Source organism: Sceloporus undulatus, chromosome 6, assembly GCF_019175285.1.
Source record: "Sceloporus undulatus isolate JIND9_A2432 ecotype Alabama chromosome 6, SceUnd_v1.1, whole genome shotgun sequence".
Lineage (NCBI taxonomy): Eukaryota > Metazoa > Chordata > Lepidosauria > Squamata > Phrynosomatidae > Sceloporus > Sceloporus undulatus.
Window position 1 is genome coordinate 129,805,594 of NC_056527.1, and position 24,924 is coordinate 129,830,517.

The window sequence follows — 24,924 nt, forward strand, 5'->3', positions numbered from 1 at the left end:
ACCCCTAACCCTACCACGGACTGAGTCCGTAACAAATGGCGGCAGCCGTTCCACACGGCCGCCGCCATTTTGACGTAGCGGACGCTCTGCATCCGCATGTCGCACGGCAGAAGTGACGCCGCAAGTGTGTGACTAGCTCCTCGCGGCGTCTCTTCCGGGCCGCAAGGAGTGCGATTTTCACGCTCCTTCTTGGCAGCATCTGGGAACCGTGCCATTTGGCTGCTGCGGTTCCTGAATGCTGCAACCGGCGGCAGTCTGTAACATGCCCCTGTTTTGGAAGGGAATTCTTTTCCTGTAGGGAAAAGCTGGCCATAGACTCCCATCCATGTGCTACTGAGTAGGATCACTGAGTCTAGATGTCTCAGGAATTGAGCTTGAGACACTCTGCCTGCAGAACCAGTACTGTACTGCTGAGTTGCAGCTCTTGCTTTTTTGTCTCCTTGCAGAATCATGGCATAGACACAGTCCTGGAAACAATCCTAACTGCTTAGGTGACAAAAGAGCCGATCATGGGCCTCAGCAAACAAAATTCTTTATTTGGACAACTGTCTCGTTGATAACACAAGCTTTCCATTAGCCAATTTCTTATCCACCAGCCATTATGAATATAAGTTATGGGAAAATCTGAATTATTTTCTGCCTGATTGGGAAGCAGACTGACTGTTTCTTAGGTGTGGCTGCCTTCTGACACATTGTGCCAGAATAATAAAATGTTATAGATTTGTCCTAAGAACACCTCGGGTTATTTGTTCATTTTTAAAAATAAGCAAGTTAAGCTGTCAAGTTGCTGATATCCTCTGTGACAAATTGTATCACAAACTGATTGTGAACAATGAAGATAAACTTTAGCAGGGAAAATAAATGAAGAGCAAATCAAAATTGCCAGTGACAGAGGAAGCAGTAAAATGAAGATCCTAAGAACTGCCTTCCAAAAAGTGGCCAAAAGCCCAGTATTCTAAAAGCCAGTTTTCCTAAAACCAGAGTCAGCCCCACCATCAAGCTGAGCGAGAAAACTGCTTCAGGTGGCAAGTACTGGGAGCAAGAACAGCCTCCTTCACTGTTTATCCTACCCCCTCTGCTTCGGGGCAGCACTGTACAGTATGTGTCGCTCAGCATCTCTTAAGTTAATGTCCTTAGAAGTGATGGGGGACCTTATCGTATTACGTGCACTGACATAAGGTTAGCAGAAGCCTTGTTCATTGCCTCAAAAAAGCAAAAGTCCTGCTAAAACAGAGACTGAGCAGATGCACCCATAGAGGAGAACTGTCATCTGTGGCTACTAATGATTAAGACTACAGTATATGCAGCCTCTAGGTTTCAATGGCAAGATGCATCTGAAGCAAAAAGAGAAGGCACCTAGCTGTCAGAATCCATTGCAGGTTTTGTCATAATGCATGAAAGGTTGTTGGTCCATTGTAGGTTCTATCATAATGTATGGAAGGGTGTGGGTTTGGTTACTGGGGGGATGGGTATGGAGTGGTTTTAACAAGGACTGAAGCAATGTACCATCATGGATTAAACTTCATGGTAGAGGAGTCTATTCTTGAAGATTGCTTAAGGAATGTGGAGGAGGAATTTTACTGTGAAGCTGCAGAGCTTAGGTGCTTGGGAAAGGCATGCAGGTGGCCAGGAGGGAGATAGTAAAAACCGTTAGGCTTTGCTGTGAGAATAAATTATGTGTGCCAAATAGCAGGGGTGGAGTTATAGAAATGGTGCTTTTATATTATTGTAATGGGTGGGCTTTTTTAGATTGACCTAAATGCATTGCTTATGACTTCTGCTTCTAATGTCTGCAATAAAAGTATTTTGCTTTCACTTCACTGAGACTGATGGACTGTTGAGATAAGAGTTCATCTATTCTGAAACTGGCCTTTAACCCTTGCTTGTGAGCTCCCCAGGAGCATCTGGTTGCCCACTGTGTCAATCAGGATTTTGGACTCTGACTCTGGAAGGTTAAAATGTACATCAGAGTTAATAGAGGTTACACATAAAAATGGAACCATCTATCTGAAGTATTTCCATTCATTCTACTACTTCAGAATACAGTCATCCCTTTTCTGTGCTGGACCACCCCATGGAGAGCAAAAAATGCAAGACCTCAAGTCCCATTGTTTACTATGGGGACATGATGTGTGCATGACCTCTGGCATGACCACGTGTCCATTTAGACCACTGGGGCTTGTCATCCATGGAAGCTCAAATCTGCAGATGGCAAGTCCACAGATAAGACCTCACTGTATTGCCAGCTCATTCTGTTAAGCTAAGGAATACTGACAACAGCTGAAAACCACATCCTTGATCCCTGGGAACATAGCCATATGAGAACCAAACTAGGCACTATGTGGTTCAATACCTACTGGACCATACCATTTCAGTAAACAGATGGAGAGTTACAAGTGAGCAGGACCAGACAACCAGCTTGAATCATTATTGGACCATGTCATTCCAGTATGGAAGTGTTTGAATATGCTCTAACATTGTTTTAACCCCTCTATGTAGGAAAGGAAAGTTGCATGAAAGGCTAGGTCTAAACACTGCTCCATGCAATTCTGATGACTATAGATCTTGTCTCTGCATATTACCTAACTATAATCTGATTCTTAAACAGGCGGCCAGATTTTATGGGGAAACGTCATAAGCAAAACTGACTCCCTCATGCCATATGCATTATCCAATCTGTGAGCAGCCATCAATTTAGGGATGGAAACATGACAGAGCAACTATCATTAGTTACTGTGTCCCTCTTCTCTTTGTGGGGTGGGGGTGGGGGTGGGCTGGCTTTCTGGAGAGAGAACTAACAGGAGATAGATTTATAGTCTCCTTCCTGCATTGTGGCTACATACTGTACCTGATATACATTCCTATGGCATAGGCAACCAGGAAAGCATTATCCAGTGCTCCAAACAGCTCCTTATAGTTGGCCTGATCTAGAAGAAGGGAGAGTACTGGTTATAATCTGCTTCAGCAAAGCATGAAGATGCAGCAGAAATATCCAAATTTAGAGCAGGCTTCAAGACTGAAAGGGCTGACATGTGAAAATAGAGGGGAGGGGACACCTGTCTCCTGGTCAACTCTAAGCCTAGTCACTTCTGAAGTACAGTACAGGTAGAGTCTCCCTTATCCAAAATTCTGAAATCCAAAATACTCCAAAACCCAAAACGTTTTTCATTGGTGGCCAAGAAACTAAACCTTTGCTTTCTGTGGTTTGGTCTACCCAAATTTTGTTTCAAGCACAAATTTATCATCCTGTCAAGGAAGGTTAATTATAGAGTACCATCAGGTAAATGGTGCCTTTACAGCAGCCTTCTTATAATTAATTATAATTATTCTAAAAATATATAGTCATATAGAATTAATAGTTTCAAAAACCTAAAATAGGGATTGGGAATGTATGGTACTCCCGAGGTTGTCTGATTACAACTCCCATTATCCTTCACCAGGGCTAATGGGAGTTGCAATGCAGCAACATCTGGAAGGCTCCTGCCTTTTGTCTATAATATATAAAATTGTGGCAAGCTGCCTTATACTATCAAATCAATAGTTGTCCATCTAGGCCAGAATGATCTACACTGGGGTGCGAACTTATAGCCCTCCAGGTGTAGATAAGCTGCTTATGACCACATCTTACCATTTTCTAGGCTGATTAGCACTGATGGGAATGAACTGGAGTTTAGCACCATCTGGAGGGCTGTGGATTCCCCAACCTGATATACATGGCATGGCAGAACATCACCAAGATTTCAAATCTTCCCTAGCCCATCTTAAAGATGCCAGGGACTGAAACTCTGACTTTTCGCAAAAAAAAGATAAGCATTCTACCCTTGAAATACTGTACAAAGCATCCTAATTTCACAGTGTGATATTATTTGGCTCTATAAGGCCCTTTCATATTACATAATTATAGCATTACGATTCCACTTTAATCACCATGGTCTCATCTCGTGGAATCCTGGGATCTGTGATTTAGGAAAGGGGCATTTACAGTTCTCAACCAGAAAGATCTAGTGCCCTCCTAAACTACAAATTCCAAGATTCCATAGGATGCAGTCATGGCAGTTAAAGCAGAATCATAGTGCTATAATTTTACAGTCTGAAGGCTCCCCTGTTTTCTACCAGCTTAAAGGCCAAGGGGGTGACTATTCTTTCCAGGGCTTGGAGAATTTACTAGGAAACAAAGTCTTACCAAAAGGCTTCCAGTCGCACCACGTTGTGCTATTGGAACCATTGTTCGGATTGGCTCCCCGTGAAGAACAATTGTAATGTAGTTCACTCTGGCAAAAGGAGAAACAAAAAATGACAGGCAAAAGAGTCAGGCATCTATTAGTTTTAAAATTACGGTTATATAATGCTATCTGTATGCATGGCAACTTTGAAGTGGATAAGAAGCCAGGTCCCTGTCCTGGTGAACATACAGAAGTTTATCGCATGGGGCATAAACCGTTCCCCAGCGCGTTCTAACGGGGACGAGCATGGGCGCGCATGGAGCATGATGGGCACCGGATGGGGCCCAAAATGCGACTTTATCGCACGGGGGAACATTGCCGCCGTCAACCGCCGCACGTTCCCATTGCGTCCTTCTGTTTCCAGAGGGCGCCATTTCTGGGACGCTTTGAAACAGTCCCCGAAATGGCGCCCTCTGGAACAGAATTGGGACGCAATGGGAACGCACGGCGGCGGCGTTCCCCATGCGATAAAGTCGCATTTTGGGCCCCATCCGGTGCCCATCACGCTCATGCGCGCCCACGCTCGTCCCCGTTAGAACGCGCTGGGGAACGGTTTATGCCCCATGCGATAAACTCAACAATCTAGGAAACGGGGTAAGGAAACATTAGAAGAAGTAAGAGGGGAAAACAAATAAAGGTTTTCTCTCATTGGATTGTTTAAAATCATTCTAAAATATGTAGAGTTGAAGGCTTTCATAGTTTTATTGTCTGTATTTCACTTCAGATTCTTAGATACAGTACAGGACTGTCAAATAGTTAATCAATGGAGAATACAATTCAGTTCACTTACACATTCAGATGTACCTATGAATATTTACTTGGATGTAAATCTCTCTATATTCAATAGTACAGCAGGATATAGCAGAGGTGAGGGACTTGTGACTTCCCAGATGTTCCTGGACAACAGTTCCCATCACATAGGCAGTCTGGGGCTGATGGTAACTGGATTGATAAAATCTAGAGACCTGCAGGTTCCACACTTTCGGCCTACAGGATTGCAGACTTGGGCTTCCTTTGGAGCAAGAACACATCTCCTGACTTTCAAGGATTTATGCTACTTACCTTTACAATACTTATGGGCTTCCGTGAGAGATGGAATGTGGCATAGCACAGGAATGTCAACACAAGAATCAGTCCCCGATACCTAGAAGAGACCATATAAAAGAAAGGTGATTTGAATCATTTTTTAAAAAATGAACACGTAGCAGTAACTCTGAAGACTAACCCAGTTCATGAGAAGATTAGATTAATGTTTGCATCTGTCAGATTTATGGGAATGTATTGTTAATTAGAACACCATGGGTACATTTACACTACACAATTATAGTGGTATTATTCCACTTTAATGCCTGACTTTCCAAAGCTGTGCTCTAGCTTAGTGTTTTTAACTTGCCACCATAGTTGTCCAAGTTTTCAAGCTGGATTCTTTCCCATCCCTACCTGGAGATGCCATGGATCAAACCTGAGGTCTTCTGCATGTAAAGCACATTATCTACAGCTACAGTGCCCAGAAGATGCTGTCAACGAACCAGCTGGTTGTCTTTGCTTCTCCTTTTCTTATGACCACATCTTTCCATTCAGCAAAATAAGTGAACCACAACACAAATAAGCATGTTTTCCAAGTCACATGAGAACAGTGGTGGAAATTCAGCCATGCATGCGTAACTCTGCTCCGCTTTCTGCAGCCAAAGGCTCACTCATTTCATCCTCAGAGGAAACAAAAATATCAGCACCTCACAAGACCTAACTTATCAAGACTATATGCCCAGGAACAGCACTCCAGTTCATCAAGGTCATGCTTGGGGAAGCTACACAAGAATCTGGAAGAGATTCTGCATGCAGAATCAGGAACAAATTAGGTTTTGGACTGCAAGTCTCAAAATCAGTAGTCAATTTTTAGCTTATTCTATTCAAACACCTCAGAAGGTGCTTCTGGCTTGCTTTTCATTATCTATTTCACTTCTGTTTCAAAACAAAAGTGAAGCATAAGAGGCTCCGACTGATGGGATCCTCAGGACAGAAAGAAAAGGCAAGGTTTCAAAAAGTACAAGTATATATGTGTATTTTGGAAGTGTTAATGGTCAATTGCATTTTATAATGTCCGGCCAGGATATTGCTAGATTCAGAGTACTCTATTAAATCACTATATTGATTGTGCCATGTGCAAGATTCAGAATCACAAACACAGCAGATTTAAATGCCAGAGCAGCCATTATTATTATTATTATTATTATTATTATTATTATTATGCCATGTTGATTACAGGACAAATTTCAAAGTCCATATTGTAGTAATACCTATATTAGACCAATTTAAAAGGCACAAAATTATCTGAAATTCTGACATCTAGCACAAAGGATTTTGGGCTTGTCTAATAAAGATATTACCACAATATGGATCTGGGCAGCAGAATCAAATGGTGATGCGCTTTTCTGAAATCTGTTACTTCAAGTTGCAGTTGTCACAAGACTTCTTTATGGGGAAGGGGAATGAACTGCCTCTTGCAAAGAAAGGTAGAATGGGAGGAAGACCAAGTCTGAATCTTTGTGCATGACATGCTTGTTTCCTACATCCAGGAGCAAACCAGAGCAGGAAAAAATTAAGCCTACCAAATTCCAACCAGACATATACAAACTATCCCAATTTGATAGAGACAGTCCCTATTAGTCCTCTGTCATCTCACCTATCAGCTGCTTTTAAAATGTCCCAGTTTCGCTTTTCTTTCCCCACTTTTCCCCTTTATCCCTGGGTTACAAGTCTGGAGGGAGTACAGTTTTGCCCTTCTCAGTGGTTGCTTTTGTTAACTGCCATCTAGTTTACCAATTTATGGTAACCTTATAATTTGTTTTTATTTATATACCGCTATTCCAAAGATCATAGCGGTGAACAGCAAGTAAGCTAAGAGACCTCAAAGTCACCCTGTCATCAACAGTGCTGCCTCAGGTCTTGCAGACTCAGGGCCATGACTTCTTTGCTTGACTCTGTCCATCTGGAATGCGTTCTTTCTCTTTTCCTACTGCCTTTTACTTTATCAGGTATTGTCTCATGATATGACCAAAGTATGGCAATCTCAGTTTAGCAGTCATGGCTTCTAGGGAGAGTTCAGGCTTGATTTGCTCTAGGACCCATTTATTTATCTTTTTAACAGTCCACACGGGATCACAGAACTTCAGCATCTCCTTTCAAATGAGCTGATTTCTTCACTGCCCTGCTAGCACAACCATACATAGAAATTGAAAATACAATTGCATGGACCATGTTAACTCCATCCCAATTGTCCATAGGTAATAAGAAGTCCTATTTTAGTGTGTGATCAATTTCCTCCTGGTCACCAGTATAGAATCTTTCAATTTCTTCTTCTTCTGCTTTTGTAGTTGGAATGTGAACTTGGATTATGATTATATTGATGGGTTTTCCTTGAAGTCTTATTGACATGAGTCAGTCAGTACACTCAAGCAAAAGCAAACTGCTGTAGTCTTTTCCTAGCTTGTGTGCTCTTCCTTGTCAATAACTTCTGCCATCTTGATCGCATTCTAAAGTTGCTTGGCTTCACATGTCTTGATGTTCCTCTATAAAACGTTGGAGGGTATGCTGAAATGATATAGTCTATGCAAAGCTGCGTCATTTGCTTAATGTAAATGTGTAATTATTATCAGATTTGGGGGAATGTTGCTTTTTGACACCACAACTCCCAGAATCTCTCAGCCTGCATGGCCTTTTGGGGAAGTTGTAATGCAAAGAAAAACGTTTAAAAGCTCTATTTTAGATAACCTTCCTTTCCTCCAATAACATCAAATCAATGTACGTGGCTCTTTTCCTTCCTACTCTAACAGCAAATATGCAATACTTCTGAGGCTAAGAAAGCAGCTGGACAAAGGTCACCCCATGGGTTTTATGGCTCATTGTATACTTGACCCAGTCCATGGCTCTGACCACTACACCACACTGGATGGAACCAAGTCTAGAGAATAAAACTTATCTCCAACATACCTTCTTGAACAATTTGGCACAAATGATTTACTTGAAAATGTTTCAGCCCTATCTGTTGCCTTGTTGTAATGAACATCTCGTATTATCCCTTCCCTTTGGTTCAGCTGGCCAGTGTCCCAAGAACTTGTAAATGGCTTTATTACGCTTTTATAAAAACTTTGCTATAGATAAGGTTGCCTTATGTTTTTAAAGAAACGTGCTCTCTTTCAGTAAACAGAAGAGTTTTGAAACAGCACGTCTGTTTAGAAATTACAAGTCCATCCCCAGTTAAAGCAACATTCAGGAATCTGATGTCTGGAAGAAAAGGACCGTATCAGATTTGCCATACACTTGTCTTATTTACCATACAGAGAAATTATTTGCTTAACACTTAACCATTAAAAATATATCCTTACAGTATAAAACAATACTTGCTGGATATTAAAACAATCCGATACATGTAAACAGGTACTAGAGTGGCATGTGCATGTATAGTTTCTACAGATTCATGCATAGAATGGCACATGTCAAAGTCAGTGTGGTAGATCAGATGCATGTGTGCAGAACAAGAAAGTCCATATCATTATAATACTATTTAAAACCAACCTGCAGGGATTGTCCAAAGATCTGTATCAAAAGCTATCTTTCTTAAAACAGCAGAAAGAAGTTTTAGAAGGTAAACCCTTAAAATTTTACAGGTCGATTATTTGTAATCGTTTTGTAGACTGAGGCATTTTTGGCATGTGTACAGTTTGGTTTGGTTTCCTGTACTTTCATATATTGCATTTCAGCTATAGGTTAGTATGAAGCATGCATGTATATTTGACTTTTGTGTTTGCTTAAAATGATTCTCCCTGTTCTCTTTGTGAGATGTCCCTGAAGTGAGTCATGTAGATATTTGTCAGTTCAGAGACATTGGGTGATTTTTGGAACAGGGCCTTCTTTTCCATACCTCCCAAGTCTCTCCTTTATACCAGGTTATCATGTTAGCTGCCTTGAGGGAGAAAAGTGGGATATAAATGAATTGGGAGAAAGATGGGATATAAATTATTATTATTATTATTATTATTATTATTATTATTATTATTAAAATAGATTGCCCTTTTTCTGTCCAAAAATGTGGGGTAAATTGCATTTGCTGGAAGTCCCAAGGAGTGACAATCCATCTTTTAAATAGTCTGCAACTCCTCCCTACTGAATTTCAAAACTAGCCATTTATCAAAAACTGAAGCACTGTAGACTTCCAACCGTTTTGTTTATTTCTCCTCCTTTTTGGCAATCTCTCTGACCCCCGGATGCTCCTGGTGTAGAAACCCACTGCAACTGCTCCTTTACTTTAAAGGGGGAAAATTGATAGTGAATTGATAAGACTTTTTCCTTATAACAAACCTCTTTAGAGTATCCCAAATGAAGGAAGTGGCAAATAATAAGGCGGGCCTGCAATTACAAAGGAATCTGGTTTGCTCAGTCATGTGCACAGACGACATGTTGTAGGTGCATGGACAAAGAATGTAGACTGCAAGAAGGAAACCAAGTCTCGGAAAGTCATGCATGGGGATGAAAGGACAGGTCATGGCAGATAACCTGTGCAATACAACCCCAATGTGTAAGGCTTACAGGGGCTTACTAACTTGAACTTCGGACTTTGTAGGATTTTTTGCCCTAGAGCTTGGAAAGGTTACTTTTTAGATAACCAGTTTCAGAATTTCCAAACCAGCATGGCCCAGATGGAAGGAGTATGGTCTCAATTTGGAATCCTATTATTAATTCTAACTAGAATTCACCCATTGAATTAATGGGATTTAAATGCTGTGTATTGACTTACTGTTCAGTAATTGGTTTAAGAGTTCTCCTCTAATTGAGAATAGCCAATAGGCTGGCAGAAATTTATATACAGTGGTACCTTGCCATACGCAGGCTTGACATCCATAAAGTTGAGCATCTGCGGACGGCAAGCCCCATTGTTCCAAATGGCAGGGGCACACAAATGTCGCACCACCATTAGGGACAACGGAACTTGTGTTACTGTGGTTTTTTGTATCCACTTGAATGGGAAGGGACTGAAATGCAGAAGCATGCAAGTAACAGAGTAAAACAATTCAACTTCAGAAGGCAAGTGTAATTTCATTAAGGATCTGCTGCACTGGCTGATAAAGGATATCACTGCTATGGACTGAAGTGCTTAAACTGACAGATTAGCTATCTCCTGATGGAATTTCCTCTTCTTCAGAATACATTAAACCAGATGAGCACCACCTCTTTCAGCCCATGACACAGAAAGGGGAATGCATTTGCCTTGCAACACCTACATTAGCTAGATAAAACACTGCTGACCAAAGAATAATGGGCAAAGTTTATTTTCTCTACTGTAAGTCCTATGCATTCACTAGAACCCCAGAGCAGGATGCATTGCCAAAGTACTCTTCTAGAAACCAACCCACAGGACAACAACCAGTGTGTCCAAGAGTAACATTTAAGGTGGTTCTTGTATAAAATGTAAATAGAGCAACAACACTTTTGATTACTTAACTGCCAAGTACCTTGGTTACAGATCCTTCCTACAAAAGCCAGCACTATGGCTTAAATCCTAATGGTCCTGATGGTGAGTCAACAGATAGGGTAAATCCCATTGATTCAATGCATTTACTGTGTTATTGTTATTGTAATTGAGTGCCATCAAGTCATTTGTGTCCTATGGAGACTCTATGAACCAGAGACCTCCAAGATCATCAACAGCTCTCTATTCAGGTCTTGCAGGCCCAGGGCTATGAATTCCTTGATTTGAGCTCATTCATGTAATGAAGTGTTCCTCTTTTCTTACTGCCTCCTACTTTACCAAGCAATAACTTCTTTTCTTCTAGGACATGTGGTCTCATGACACATTCAAAATACAATAGCCTAGGATACATTTAATGGTCATTTGGGCAGTCTATGGTAGCTGAAGAACTCTCCTCCAACACCCTATTTCAAATGAGTTGATTTTACCTGGGACTAATAAAAGGACCTTTTAAGAAGGGGCTTTTTATGGTGCTGTACTGTTTTTAATCTTTCTTTTAAAATAAGGCTTTAAATGGTTTTAATTCTGTTGTTCTTTAATGCTGCTTTAACCTTGATTTAGTATGTTTCTAACTGTGTATGTTTTATTAATTTAGTATGTTTCTAACTATATATGTTTGATTGTCTTTTCTGCCTTTTTGTAAGCTGCCTTAAGTCTCAGAAAGGCAGGATGTAAATAAAGTGATGGATGGATGGATTCAGAGCAATGTGAATCATGCGTATTTCCTTCATAAGAATCATGCTACTCTCTCTAGTGAATAAAATCAGTGTTGGTCCTCTAGCAGCCCTGGCCATCATAGCCAAAGATGAAGAATGCTGGGAGCTGTAGTCCAGCAACATTTGGAGGATCACATAATTCCTACTCCTGCTGTATGCAAAGAAGCATGAAGACAACATGGTTAAGAGCTAAGCTACATAGAACCCTACACTGCAGTCACTGTACATTGCTCCTGGAAGAGGAGATTAATTCAGATGAATTTCCATGACTCATGACCCATTCCCACATGCTGCAAAGCACACTTGCGCAATGAAATCCTGAAATGTCAGAGGTTGCCTGGTTTCTAAGATTCTTGTCTAAGCCAGCCCTACAAATGCAGCCAAATCCACTCTCCCACTTCAGCCTCATTGTTCCAGATTCATGGTGAAGGGTGCCAGAAGGAAAACTATTGAATATATCTACCTCTTGCTAAAGCCGTGGAGCAAAAGGCTGACCAAAAGAGAAGAATTTTCAAACAGAATTCTAGCTGCTGTAGCTCAATGCTCTGGAATTCTGGGAACTGGAGTTTGTTGTGGCCCCAGAGCAAGGCAGGTTTCCAAACTGCAGACCCAAGAGCCCCCAGCCTCACCCCACAATGATTTAAACATGCACTCGAGGAAAACATCTTTGATTCCTACCCAACAACAAGGGGTCCACCTGCACTGCACAAATAACCCAGTTTGACACCACCTTGACTGCTCAATGCTATGGGATTTTGGGAATTGGAGTTTATTGTGGCCTCGGAGTGGAGCAGAGCTCCAACAAGCTCCAGTTCCCAGAATTCCATAGCATTGAGCCAGGGCAGTTAAAGCAGTGCCAAACTGGGCTATTTCTGCAGTGTGGACAACTGAGCACAAAAGTTAGACTCATACAAGTCACTGCATTCCCTATTGCCCTGGATGGATGTGAGAGTTGGATAGTTAAGAAAGCGGATAGGAAGAGAATTAATTCATTTGAGAAGAGTGTTGAGATTACCAGCAACAGCCAAGAAGTCACAGAAATGGGTCCTAGAGCAGATCAAGCCAGAAATCTCCCTGGAAGCCAAGATGACAAGACCGAGGCTGTCGTACTTTGGCCACATCATGCGGAGAGTGCCTGGTCTTGACCCTGAAACCTTGAGGAGCATGATGCACAACATGCATGAATGATGCACCACAGACTTTTGCCCAGCATCTCCCTGCACAGATCAGCCTTGTTCCTCCAAGTCAGTGTGCTCTTTGTTTTGGAGAAGAGAACAAAGGAGACACGTCCAAGAGGAGCCCAGTTGGCTCTGCAGCAAAGGACAAGGACATCCCAAGCCCCCAAACAGGGATCCCTTTCTTGGACCCACCCAAATGCCACAACAGACTTGCCAGAGGTAGACTGAGCATTTGGGTGGGTCCAAGAAAGGGATCCCTGTTTGGGGGAATTTCAGGACAAAGGAGAGCGGAACCAGGGACTTCCTGGCTTGATCCATCCAAGATATCCCTGGTTTGTTTGTGGATTTTAGATGAAAGGGGGAGGGGAACCAGGGATGATTTGGGTGGATCCAAGAAAGGGATCCCTGTTTTGTGGGTTCCAGGGCAGAGGAGAGAGGGATCAGGGACCATGTGGGTTGATCCATTAAAAATAAGGTATTGAATTTTGGGACAAAAGGAGAGAGGAGCCAAGGACTGTTTGGTTGATCCCTTAAAGATAACCTTGTTTTTGCGAATGTTGGAACCAAGGGGAGGAGGGGAACCAGGGATGATTTGGATCGATCCATCAAAGATAGCCTTGTTTTTGTGAATTGCAGGACAAAGGGGAGGGATGGAGGGAGGGGACCAGGGACGATCTGGGTTGATCCATTAAGAAAGAAGCCCAGGGCAGAGAGGCTCCAAAGGGGCCAGGAGAGGCATCCCTCCCTCCCTTGCCCTCCTGGCCTTGGCTGCTCTCTCTCTCTCTCTCTTTCTCTCTCGGGATCCAGGGAAGCGGAGAAGGCGAGGGAGGGACGGGGCCTGCCTTACCAGCTCTCCCGGGAGAAGGAGCGGATGAAGCGGATGCCCGGCGCCGGGATGGCCTTCATGCTGGACCCAGGGACAGAAGTGCCAGCCAAGTGCCAGCAGCAGGGAGCCCCGATGCCATTTAAATGCCCCGCTGATGGGCACAGGCCGGGATGGAGGGCAAGGAGGGAGGAGGGCCAAGGGAGGAGGAGGACCCAGCCAAGGCAAGGCAGGGAAGGCAAGGCAGGGATGCTCCTCCCTTCGGGGAAAAGCAGGCCATCTGCTGCCCTCCTCAGGCCCCCGGCAGCCCTCCACTTGCAGCCCATCCGCACAGCAGGGATAACACGGTTTGAGAGCGCGTTAACTGCCCTGGCTCCATGCAATGGGGTTCTGGGAGTTGCCCATAGGGAATCATTGGGGAATAGTCTCCTATAGGGAATAATAGGAATATAGTTGCCCCTAAGAAATCATTGTAGAATACTTGTCCATAGGAAATAATAGGAGAATACTTGTCCATAGGGAATCATTGGAGAATAGTTGCCCATAGGGAATAATAGGAGAATACTTATCCATAGGGAATCATTGGAGAATAGTTGCCCATAGGGAATATAAAAGCTGAGTTTCTAAAACATTCAACACCAAAAAAGAAAGAAAGAAAGAGGAATCCATAAATGATTCTCTATGGGCAAGTATGGTTTCCCAATGGGCAGGTACTGTCATTTGTTCTAGTACCTCCCGGTCAGTGTCACACACACACACACACACACACACACACGTTGACGTCCCACTTCCCACCACCCAGAATCCTTAGCCATGCTCTTTTGGCACTAATGTCCCTCACCATTCGTCATCCCCATCTACCCCGGAGTGTCATGCTAATACATTGTGATGACATAACTGACTAGCAAAATTGAAGTTATACCTTCAAACTGCAACAGCGTGTGCGCAACCTGAATGTGTTTAGCGGAGATTTGGTTAAAATGTGATGTTATGAAATAAAATTTTAAAATAATTTTTTAAAAATTAAAATTTCATTTAAAAATTAAATTAAAAAATTAAATTAAAAATTAAATTAAAAAATTAAATTAAAAATTTTGAAATTTGAAAAATTAATTTTTAAACATGCTAAGGCCTCTCCTTTCTTCTCCCACTGAGCTTCACCCTCCTCCCGCCATCCCTTAAAGCAGTTTAAAGGGAAGCAGATGGATGTCACAGCCCATCTCTACCCAAAGGCAGGTGTTTGAGGAGCAGTGGGGTTACCTTAGGTCCGCACCCCCCACAACCTCCCTAGTGACACCACTGACTTCAAGGGGCAAAAAGAAGTGGGCATTCCAAGGATCTCAGGCTCGGTGTGATCAGATATGGTCCTCCTTTCTGTCCAGGAGGTACATAAACAGGCCCTCCATTTTGACCCTGGTGAAGAAGCATGGCTTTACATTTAAGCTTTTTCTTTGGGTGCGTCCTACATGTTTCATGAACGTCCTACATTTTGCTGTGCCTTGATATACTCTGTTAGGACATCTGATAAGCCTGATCCTAGCCTGACTGCTTCAGCCTCACCTAGCTTCCCTCTTCTTCCTGGTTGAATCATCTGAATCATGTTGCCTGGCCACACATGCCCTGATTTTCCTCTGTGCATCATTGGAAAAGGCCCTTGAGTCAAAACCGATTCATGGTGACCCTGTGGATGAGACACCTCCAAGACCCCTCTGTCCTCCACTGCTCTGCTCAGGTCCTCCAAATTCAGGCCTATGACCTCCCCGATTGAGTCCATCCATTTGGCTGTGTTGGTCTATGACTATAATAAAGATTCTATTCATCCATTTGGCCTGTAGTCTTCCTCTCTTTCTGCTTCCCTTTACCTTTCCAGAAAGCCCAGAAAGGAGAAGGCTGCTAAGGATACCATGGATAGCCAAAAAGACAAACAAATGGTACCTAGAACAGGTCAAGCCTGAATTCTGCCTGGAAGCCAAGATGGTGAAACTGAGACTGTCATACTTTGGCCGCATCATGAGGGCATGACTCATTGGAAAAGACAACAATGTTAGGAAAGGTGGAAGGCAGTAGAAACAGAGGAAGACCATGTGCCAGATGGTTAGACTCCGCCAGGGAGGTCACTGATGTGAACCTGTAGGACCAGAACAGAGCAGTTGAGGAAAGGCAGGATATTAATATCTTCATAGGTCAGGGTGACCTAGCCTCAAAGGAGGACAACACACGGTGAAATGTAGGACATTCAAGAAAAATGTAGGACATTACTAAATAAAAGCTAAACACACTAATATACATATAAAGTCATGCTTCTTAGACATGCTCAAAATGGAGGACATTTTGGAATTCCTCCTGGACAGTGGGTTGTAATACAGGACATATTTTGGAAAAGGAGGACATCTGGTCACCCTGTCATAGGGCCACCATAAGTCAACAGGCGACTGGACACAAGCACATAAGCACATGTATCAGGTGGATTTCATTGACAATTTATCAAGTTGATTTTATCATATTCTAACCTGAGATCTTTAGACAGAGTCTGGGACCTAAATATTTTAACAACTTTAATAATTATACCAGCATTTTAATAATTATACCAACAATTCATTTTCCTTGAGAGGCAGTGGCAGCTGGTGGCTCAAATCTCAGTTGGTCAGTGAATCCACTCTGGGTTTTAATCCAAACTTTAAAGGAGCTATCTAAGGTTTTCAACCCAGTACCACAACTAGGTTCAAAAACCTGGATAGCCGTTTTCACATTCACCCAGGGTGACATTAGAGCAACCATCAAGTTCCAAGGAGTTGAACTATTAAGTTCAAAAGGGCATTCTTTCAAATAAGCATGTACAGTAAGCTCTTGAAAGTGTTTACTTTTAACTGTAGGAGATTATATGGCATGAGCTCTCTTAAATCCACTAATTCCTCTTTTAGTCTACATGGAGGACGTTACAAGTCAAAAATAACGAATGTGTGATTAACACTGCTCACAGCAAGGACCAAAATAGCATCTAAATGGAAATGTAGATGTTTATATCTAGGAAGGGTTGGTTAAAATGAGCATGAGCTATGCTCCAAAATAGTCAGAGGTTTAGAGAAAAGATGAAAAACTCATTTGTAGACATCTTGGACTCTACCTCTCTCCTCTTTTTAAGAAAGTGAACATTTGGACAACAGGAATGTAATCCCTAACTGAGCACTTTTCTCCCCCCTCTCTTGCTACAGCTTTACAGTATTTTGAATGCTCTTGTAATAAGATATTCTGATTCCTGCCTTCCTCTTATTGATAAATTTCATGCACATGATGTTCCAGTATCCTAACATCTGCTCCAATATATTACATAGGCATTCCCTCCAGATCTTGATAACCTATCTGGAGATAAAGTGAGTGCACTCCATTCTGTTCTCGGTAAGCTATCTGCAAATATTTGTCCCATTCTGTAGACAGGTGAGAAAAAAGGACAGGTTTTTCACTTGCCCACAGCCACCTTGGAGGACCTCAGCCTGGATTATGAGCAAGGGGATGAATTAACTGAAATATTGGTTTCCCCTTCTACAGTGTTATACAAAAATTGGGATAAAATCATCCTACTCTGAGATGCCCTCTTTTAATTCTCTGTTTGAAGGCCTGTCAAAGGGCAATCCTCTATGTGAATGAGTGTTTGGTTCAAATTCAGTTTAAAGGGAAAGAACTCTTTGTTGTTGTTAACTACCCTCAAGTGGATTTCAACCCATGGCGATCCTATGGATGAGACATCTCCAAGACCCCCTGTCCATATGATGGCTAATGGAACGCACCAGAGAAAATCAGCATGTGCTTTATAGACTATAGCAAAGCCTTTGACTGCATAGATCATGAAAGGCTATGACATGAGAGTGCCTGCAAATACGGTATGTACCTGCAAGTTGCCAGTTAACATATAGTGACCCCACAAATTTCATAGGGTTTTCTTATACACATGTTAAATTAGGTCATGTTGGGAAACTGAGGGATGTAAGGAACTTGAGATTGTTGCAGTTGATATTCAGTACTAACAATTATTTTTTAAAAGTCTGTTTATCTGGGTCTGATCTTGACTGTTAGTACTACTAACAATCTATTAGTACTACTAACAGACTGTTAGTACTATTACTGCTAGCTTCCTTTGGTATTGTAAAAGAGATGTTTTCCTATTTTATTAATTAATTGATTGGTCTAGTGTTATTTGATTTTATTTCAGAAAACACATGCTTGTTGATCCTGCAATAATTGAGTGGCCATAGAAACCTTAAAAGTTAATTGAAGCACCTCTCATAGGCCTTAGATCAACATTTGAGATGAATCAAATGATGATAGAATTATAGAGCTGGAAGGTATACTAAAGGTTAGCCCACCTCTTCCAATGCAGGAATCAGTAGCAAATGTATCCCATTGATTTCAGTATGTTCACTCCAAACATAACTGGCCGAATCTAACTGTATGTCCCTGTGATGCCCACTCTCACATAATCAGACTAGTAGAGATTTGTGTTAGCAAATTGGATTGATTTAAATATTAGGTGAAATCGGTGTATTCTAGACAAAGTATACAGAATACTAATATTCTGATTAGTATACTTGACTAGTAAACTTGTCAAGGTGAGTTTTACTCTAGCATGGTAGGCCAAATTTACAAATGTAGTACTTTAAAGGGTTACTTTTGGGACTGCAGTTCCCAAAACTCACCAGAGCTCCAATCCAAAACTAGCCTCTCCATATTCTTCTCACATATGAAATCAACAGCTCAGGCCTGAAGGCTTGCGACAGGAATTGGCTTGTGTCCAGTGGAACTGGTTGTCATCTTAATCCGCACTCTTTCAGGTGCTATCACATCTTGAATTATTTAATTAGTGAGATTGTTTAAATGTGTCAATATTGATCAAACAAATAGGGCTTGGCTGGAAGGAATCTTATCACACGGGGTAACGTTACATAAAAGCTATTAAATGCTGTTTTGTAGAACCAACAGACTTGCTTGCTAATTCAAAAGTCTGGGTAAAAGAAAGACATGCATGTACAAGAAGACAGGCTATCTATATATACACAAAAATTGATCTGTGCGCACTGCACCCAATGTGACGTTGTATTCACCTGGGCATCATGTCCCTGTATGTCCATGTTCCCATTGCTGACCTAATTGTTTTTCAGCCAGATGAAACAATTAGTCTTCCACAGTATCAAAAGTTTTGGAGGTAGAACCAAGGTGAGTGTTTATCAAACGGGAGGCAAAATGCCCAAATCATGTGAATAAATAGGGATTAAATCCGGGAATATCCCGCAAAAGCAGGATTGTTTTCAGACAACATCCCTCGATGTTGCCATTATCCCAGACTTAACCTGTGGTTAAAGTGACCAAAATGCACCTCTTTTTACTTTGGGGATTTTCCCGAATGTAAAAAGTGGCCAAAAGCGGATGAAACGGGTCTTTAATTCACAGATTAAGTCCGGGATAATGGCGACATAAGAGGACATTGTCTGAAAACAATCCCATTTTTGCAAGATATTCCTGGATTTAACCCTCGTTTATTCATGGGATTTGGGCACTTCCATGTGATAAACTCCTAGGTGAAATTAGTACACAAGAAGACCTGCTTTGCTGAGGGAACAATTGGAATTGGCTCTTTCATATACACTGTCCCTTCTTTCCCCTTATGGGCCTTACATTACAGGCCAACAATAGGCCCTGAAAAGGGTAAGAACGAAGCTTGCAAACCATATAGTACCTGGCAAGAGGCTGTATAATTATGTGCATGTATGCATATGTGCACATGTGTGTGTATGTCATAATAGTGTTGAGACTTTAAATAAACACATAAATAAATGTGAGTTAAAGTAGCCAAAGGTGAGCTTACTTGAATCTCCCAAAAGCCCTTGATAAGGATACTCATAAAGGTGATTAAATAACTACAGGGTAAAGGGCAGAGTTCAGTAACATGAAATTGTTGTTAAGCAACAGGAACATTAGTACTACCCAAAGCATATCCACCTGAGCGGATTCCAGATAGACACCTGACTTGACTGAAGGCTCTCCTTCAATCTTTGATCGTGGCTCATTTGATTTTGCATCCCTGTTTTTATACAATTCTACATTCTTGTTTTTATTGGAATGTAAAGTCAGAACGAGCACTTCTTAGTATATACTGAAGAAAGTACTGGCAATTCTATTGTTACCTGGTTTAAATGCTGGAAACAAAGCACCAGAACCCTTACTACTTTCTTATTTTTATGTATTACATTCTTTAAAGGCCATCTTTCTTCCAAAGAGGTTTGAATGCCAAAGGATTGCATTAGATTGCTCCCAAGTTTTCCCATCCTCAAAACTGCTCTCCTCTGCTTCTCAGTACAGATTAAATGTCACACTGTCTAAACTGTCGGGGATGGCAATGGCAAATCCTGTCTAAACAAATCTTGTCAAGGAAACCCTTATTTGTTTTTTCCTCCTTTTTCTTGTTAATGAGACCCAAGGAAATTTAGGAATAAATAGTAAAATTATATTAACATTTACATTGTCTCCTTCCTCTCTGTATTGCACAATATCCAGACCTTGATCTTTATCACATGCGCTGCATGAATTCTATCACTCTGAATAACTGGCCTTGAAAGGTACAATATATCCATTTTTACAAAGTAAAAAAGAAAAAAGGAAGAAGGCAGGGGGGGGGGGGGGAGAAACAGTATCTGACTTTCTTATCTTATCACATTGTCATATCATTCTATAACACATGCCAATTCATCTCATAACATCTTGGTCATCTTTGAAAATAAATCATCAAAAGTTAGTAGCCTGAAAAAGCCCAAGAGAGGTGAGATAGAACAGCATTTCTAATATGGACACATAGAGAAAATGCTTCCCTTCCCTAATTGCCCAATTCTATCTGTAACTGATACAAAAAAAGAAATAGAACCCTTCTGTGTTAGATAAAGACGACTGAATCCATTATGTTCATTTTTTAAAAATCATTTTTAAAATTCAAAGTTATTTGAAGCACATTTATAAAGAAATATGATAATTTTAATTTAATAAGTTCTTATTAACAACAAAAGTAATGCCTTCATGTTTTTGCATAGGCCAAAGTCAGTGTACAGTTGTTCTCAGTGCGGAAAGGATACCTCTCATGGAGTGGCCACCAATGAGAGAGCATTAGTAGCTAAGCCCATTATTCTCAGGCACATTTGATGAGTGATATTATTTTTTGTATCTAATGTTCTTGTTGTAATCTGCTTTGATTCCATGGGGAAAAGGCAGAATAGAAATAAATCATCATTACAAGAGAGAGGACCTCTTGCTGGCTGCTCCTAGACTTTGGAACACCTTTCCTAGGGAAGCTAGGATGGCTCCTTTCTTGCTTTTCTTCAACTGCCAAGTGAAATCTTTTTAGCCGTTGAATGAAATGGGCCATTTCCACGAAATCAATACATCTAGAGGCCCAGGTGAAACTTAGCCTGGGTGCCCCAAGAGAAGTGTGATTGGGTTCAGGTTTTTATAGAAAAGACCTTCATTCTATTATCTCAGGCCCCTGAGAACATTCAGGTACTTTTGATACGCTCCAATAAAGTTATATGGACAGGTGCTTTAAATAAATAAATAAATGTAGGATTTAAAGTTGTTCTTACTGATGACAAAGAGGAATTTGCAAATGTGGCGTACACATTGTAGTGAGCATTTCCACCTCTATTCTGAGTATGCCAACAGCACAAAATATGTGACATGTAGCCTATCATAGCATCCCAGCTGACCTGGTATGAGAAAAGCAGCTTCTTCCTAAGTCTTTAGTGTAGGGGTGGGCAATTTGTGTTCCCCTCAATGTTGTGGTGGTTCCACTTCCATCAGTTATGTCCAGTTTATCTAATGGGAATGAACTGCAGGTGTTGCAATCCAATAGCTTCTCAAAGGTTTCAAGTGGACCATCCCTGTTCTTGGCGCTTCTGTACTGGAAGGCAGATTGTCAAAGCAGAAAGTTTTGAAGTCAGCAAGAATGGCCAAAGTGCAGTTCTGCTGTAGCAAGCAGTTAAAAACATGATGATTAAAAAAAAAAGACTGTGAAAGGTGACCCTTTCAAAAGAGCCATCAGCTCTCAAAGACCTGTTAAAAAAGTCTTAGAATCAAAGAAACATAGACTTGGAAGAGACCAACCCCCTGCCATGCAGAAACACACAATCACAGTACTCCAAACAGATGGCCATCCAGCCTGTGATTAAAAACCTCCAAAGGAGATGCCACCACCCTCTGAGGGAACATGTTCCACTGTCACACAGACCTTACTGTCAATTCTTCTCAATGTTGAGGTGGAATTTCTTTCCCTGTAGTTTGAATCTATTGTTCCAGGTCATATTCCATCTAGCTGCAGAAAACAAGCTTGCTCCATCCTCAATATGACATCCTTCCAAATATTTAAACAGGACTATCGTACTACGTCTTAGCCTTCTTTTCTCCTGGCTAAATATACCCACCCTACCATGTTGCTTCTCATAGGGCATGGTTTCAAGACCTTCCACCCTCCTTTTGATACACTGCAGCTTGACAATATCCCTTTTGAATTGTGGTGCCCAGAACTAGACACAGTATTCCACCTTCATGTATCTATGGAAAGATATCCAGCACTTGAATTGTGCCAAGAAACAAACCAGTGATCAGTGGAGCTTTTGCCACAAGAGAGTTATATGCTGCAAATAGCCAGTATCAGTTAAAAATTTGACTACAGATATTTGGATCAACTAAGATTGGTAGGATAGAGTGATAACAGGGGAAACTATCTGCGTAACATTTACTTTCCTTGGATTGGTTTAGAATAAGCCACATTCTTTTTTCTTTCTGAGTCAAAATTAAAGTAGACCTTATCAAGCTCTTAACTTGGTGAAGGTGGATGGCAAGATAGACCTTGGCATCTTCTCTGGCTCAGATAAAATCTTGGGTAAGTTAAGAACTGACTCAGTTCACTACAATTTCAAGTGAGCATTTGCAGTAAAGCAGTTACAATACTTTCTGAGATTTCTCGGGAAGGATGAAGACTGTCAAATTGTTCTTCTTTAAATTCTTTCCAACCTGTAGCCTGCAGTTCATTAATGGGAACATAGAGGATGTTTATTATCTCCTGCTCGTCTTTCTTGGCTACTCAAGAAGGTTCCACTCTCAGTATGATGTACCCATATAAATATAAAAATTGATCGACAGCTAAGGTGAACTCACTGTGGTCCAATGTGCCTCCATAAACTCCATGTACCTCCTCTTCTGACTGTAACTGGGGATGCCTCTAAGATTTGCAATTCCTCGGTTCGGAATGCAAAATCATGACAACTAATGGCACACACTGCAAATTCAGTTGAGTGCTAGGATCAGTGGTGTAGTGGTAAAATTCACATTTTGAATTCCATTTGCAGCAAATGAACAAGCCAGGGATGAAAAGGGAAAGCGGGAAGAAGGGAAAGAAATCGGGACATTTTAAAAGCAGATGAAAAAGATCGACCGGGACTGTCCTAGCCAAAGTGAGAGAGTCAGAAGGTATGAGAAAAGAAAATCAGTTTATGGGTTGCAGGTTGGGCCTCACAGGACACACCACTCAGTTCTCTAACCCCTTGCCACTGCTCTCCACTCCCCATCCATTTACTACCATTGAGGCAGCTGCCTCACTCTGCCTAAGGACAACCACCTGAGGCTGAGGCCTTGAAAACTTAAAGAGCTGGCAGAGGAACTTCCCACTGTAACAATGTTTAGTCTATCTACAATGTAAAATACTGATGTATTTATTATCTTTATAATGCTTCTTTCCTTCTGGTCTTCTGTAACTCTTAGATTTATTAGCAAGAGGTTGTATAACATGACCAAGTTGTTATTCTGTATCCCAGAGACCAAGTGAAACCACACTCATAATCGTTATCGATAGTTTTCAGTGTCGCTACTGAAACTCTCAGCATGCCCTCTTCCCACCTCCCCTGATGTCTTTTTATATTCCATATACACACGTGAGGCATTACATAATTCAGGAAGCATCCATACAGCTAGCTATAGAAGGCTTGATTTGCACTACTGTCAATCAAAGACACCTGAACACAGATTTGTAAGAAGCACAGCAGGACATGTGTCCATTCCTTTTATTTGAAAAATGTGCCTCCAGTGCTAGTGAAATGTGCCTTCATTTGGGGAAGAAATGTGAGCAGTGGGGAAAACCTGATCCACCATAGCGCTCCTGACATTGTGATTTATCTTTGCCATTTGTTGTTTGTTTGGTTCCTTGCTAGGAAAGGTGGAGGGAAATAGAAAGAGTGGAAGACCACAAGCTAGATGAATAGACTCAATGAAGGAGGTCACAAGAAGTATGAATTTGCAAGACCTAAGCACAGGAGTATAGAAGATGTCTTTGAATCCTGGTCTTCTGAAGCCCTAGTCCAATGAAGCTTTTCCCTAAGATTCTCTATTCCAGCCCCTCTCCGACCCCATTCTCCATCTTTACTCAATGGCCAGTCAGCATTGCATGGCCACTTAACATGCTCAGAACATAAGCTTCTCCCAGGTCTGCTGATTCCTCCATTTTCATGCACAGTGAGTGCTACTTTGGTTACATCAGGATCAGTAGCTGTACCTGAACATTAGAAATCAAGGGTATGATCAAACAGCATACAGTGAACCTGTGACACAGCTGCAAAACAAGTTATAAGGTTAACCCGCTATTATACTGCTATTAAAAGTTGTCCATCTTGTTAGAAGAATGTAAGCACTCATTACATGATTTATTGCCCATCCTTGAATATGAACAAAGAAACACCCAGCCTCCAACAGATAATGGTTATGTAACAGCAAAACTTCCATTTATTATTTTGTGCTACCATGAATACTACAAAAGATATCAAGAAACTCAAAAAGCTTTGTAGACTATGGCTGAGATTTCTACATCACCGTCTACGTTTTGTAACTTTATGAATCTGTAGCTACGTAACAAAACTCTGTTAGTGAATTACAAGGATCTGAATCAAGCATATCTGTACATGAGGTGCTCCTGTTATTCCATGGCACTTGCTAATTGGTATCTGGATGGCCATTAGGGAGTGTCCCGATGCACCTTGGTGCCCATGGCCCAGTAGTCAGTCCACTGGCTATATTGTGCAATGGACACTTGTATGTTGTAACATGTGGGATGTGGATACTGCAAAACTACTCCAACTTTATGCACATGTAAGATCATTTATGAAGATCCAAGTCACAAGCAAGCAGAATGCCATCTGATATCAAGATCTAGCTGCGATGCTATCATGACTACAGAGTTCCATGTTAAGAAGGTCAAAGGCAGCATAAAGCTCCTTATCAGACATCTACATTTGTCCAGATTTACACTTATATGAACTAATTCTTGGAGATGAATTCTCTTGTCGTTCTTCTGCTCAAAGCAGGTATTTCCTTCCAGGACTGACCACCAGGATTAAAGCTGAAGAGTAACCGTAATAATGTGCAGCCCGTGGGG

At 41.4% G+C, this 24,924-nt stretch overlaps 1 protein-coding gene across 2 annotated transcripts in view; it reads right to left on the bottom strand.

Moving 5' to 3' along the window:
* SLC37A2 (solute carrier family 37 member 2) overlaps window positions 1–13,695 on the bottom strand; it is a 33,833-nt gene extending 20,138 nt beyond the window's left edge. For both annotated transcript variants that reach the window (XM_042477320.1, XM_042477319.1), the window contains exons 1-4: window positions 13,491–13,695; window positions 5,286–5,367; window positions 4,184–4,271; window positions 2,849–2,927 (exon numbers count right to left, since the gene is read on the bottom strand). In XM_042477320.1, the coding sequence (XP_042333254.1) occupies window positions 2,849–2,927; window positions 4,184–4,271; window positions 5,286–5,367; window positions 13,491–13,549 (308 nt within the window). In that variant the 5' untranslated portion in view covers window positions 13,550–13,695. The remainder of the gene's footprint in view (window positions 1–2,848; window positions 2,928–4,183; window positions 4,272–5,285; window positions 5,368–13,490) is intronic.
* Window positions 13,696–24,924: the final 11,229 nt, after the last annotated feature.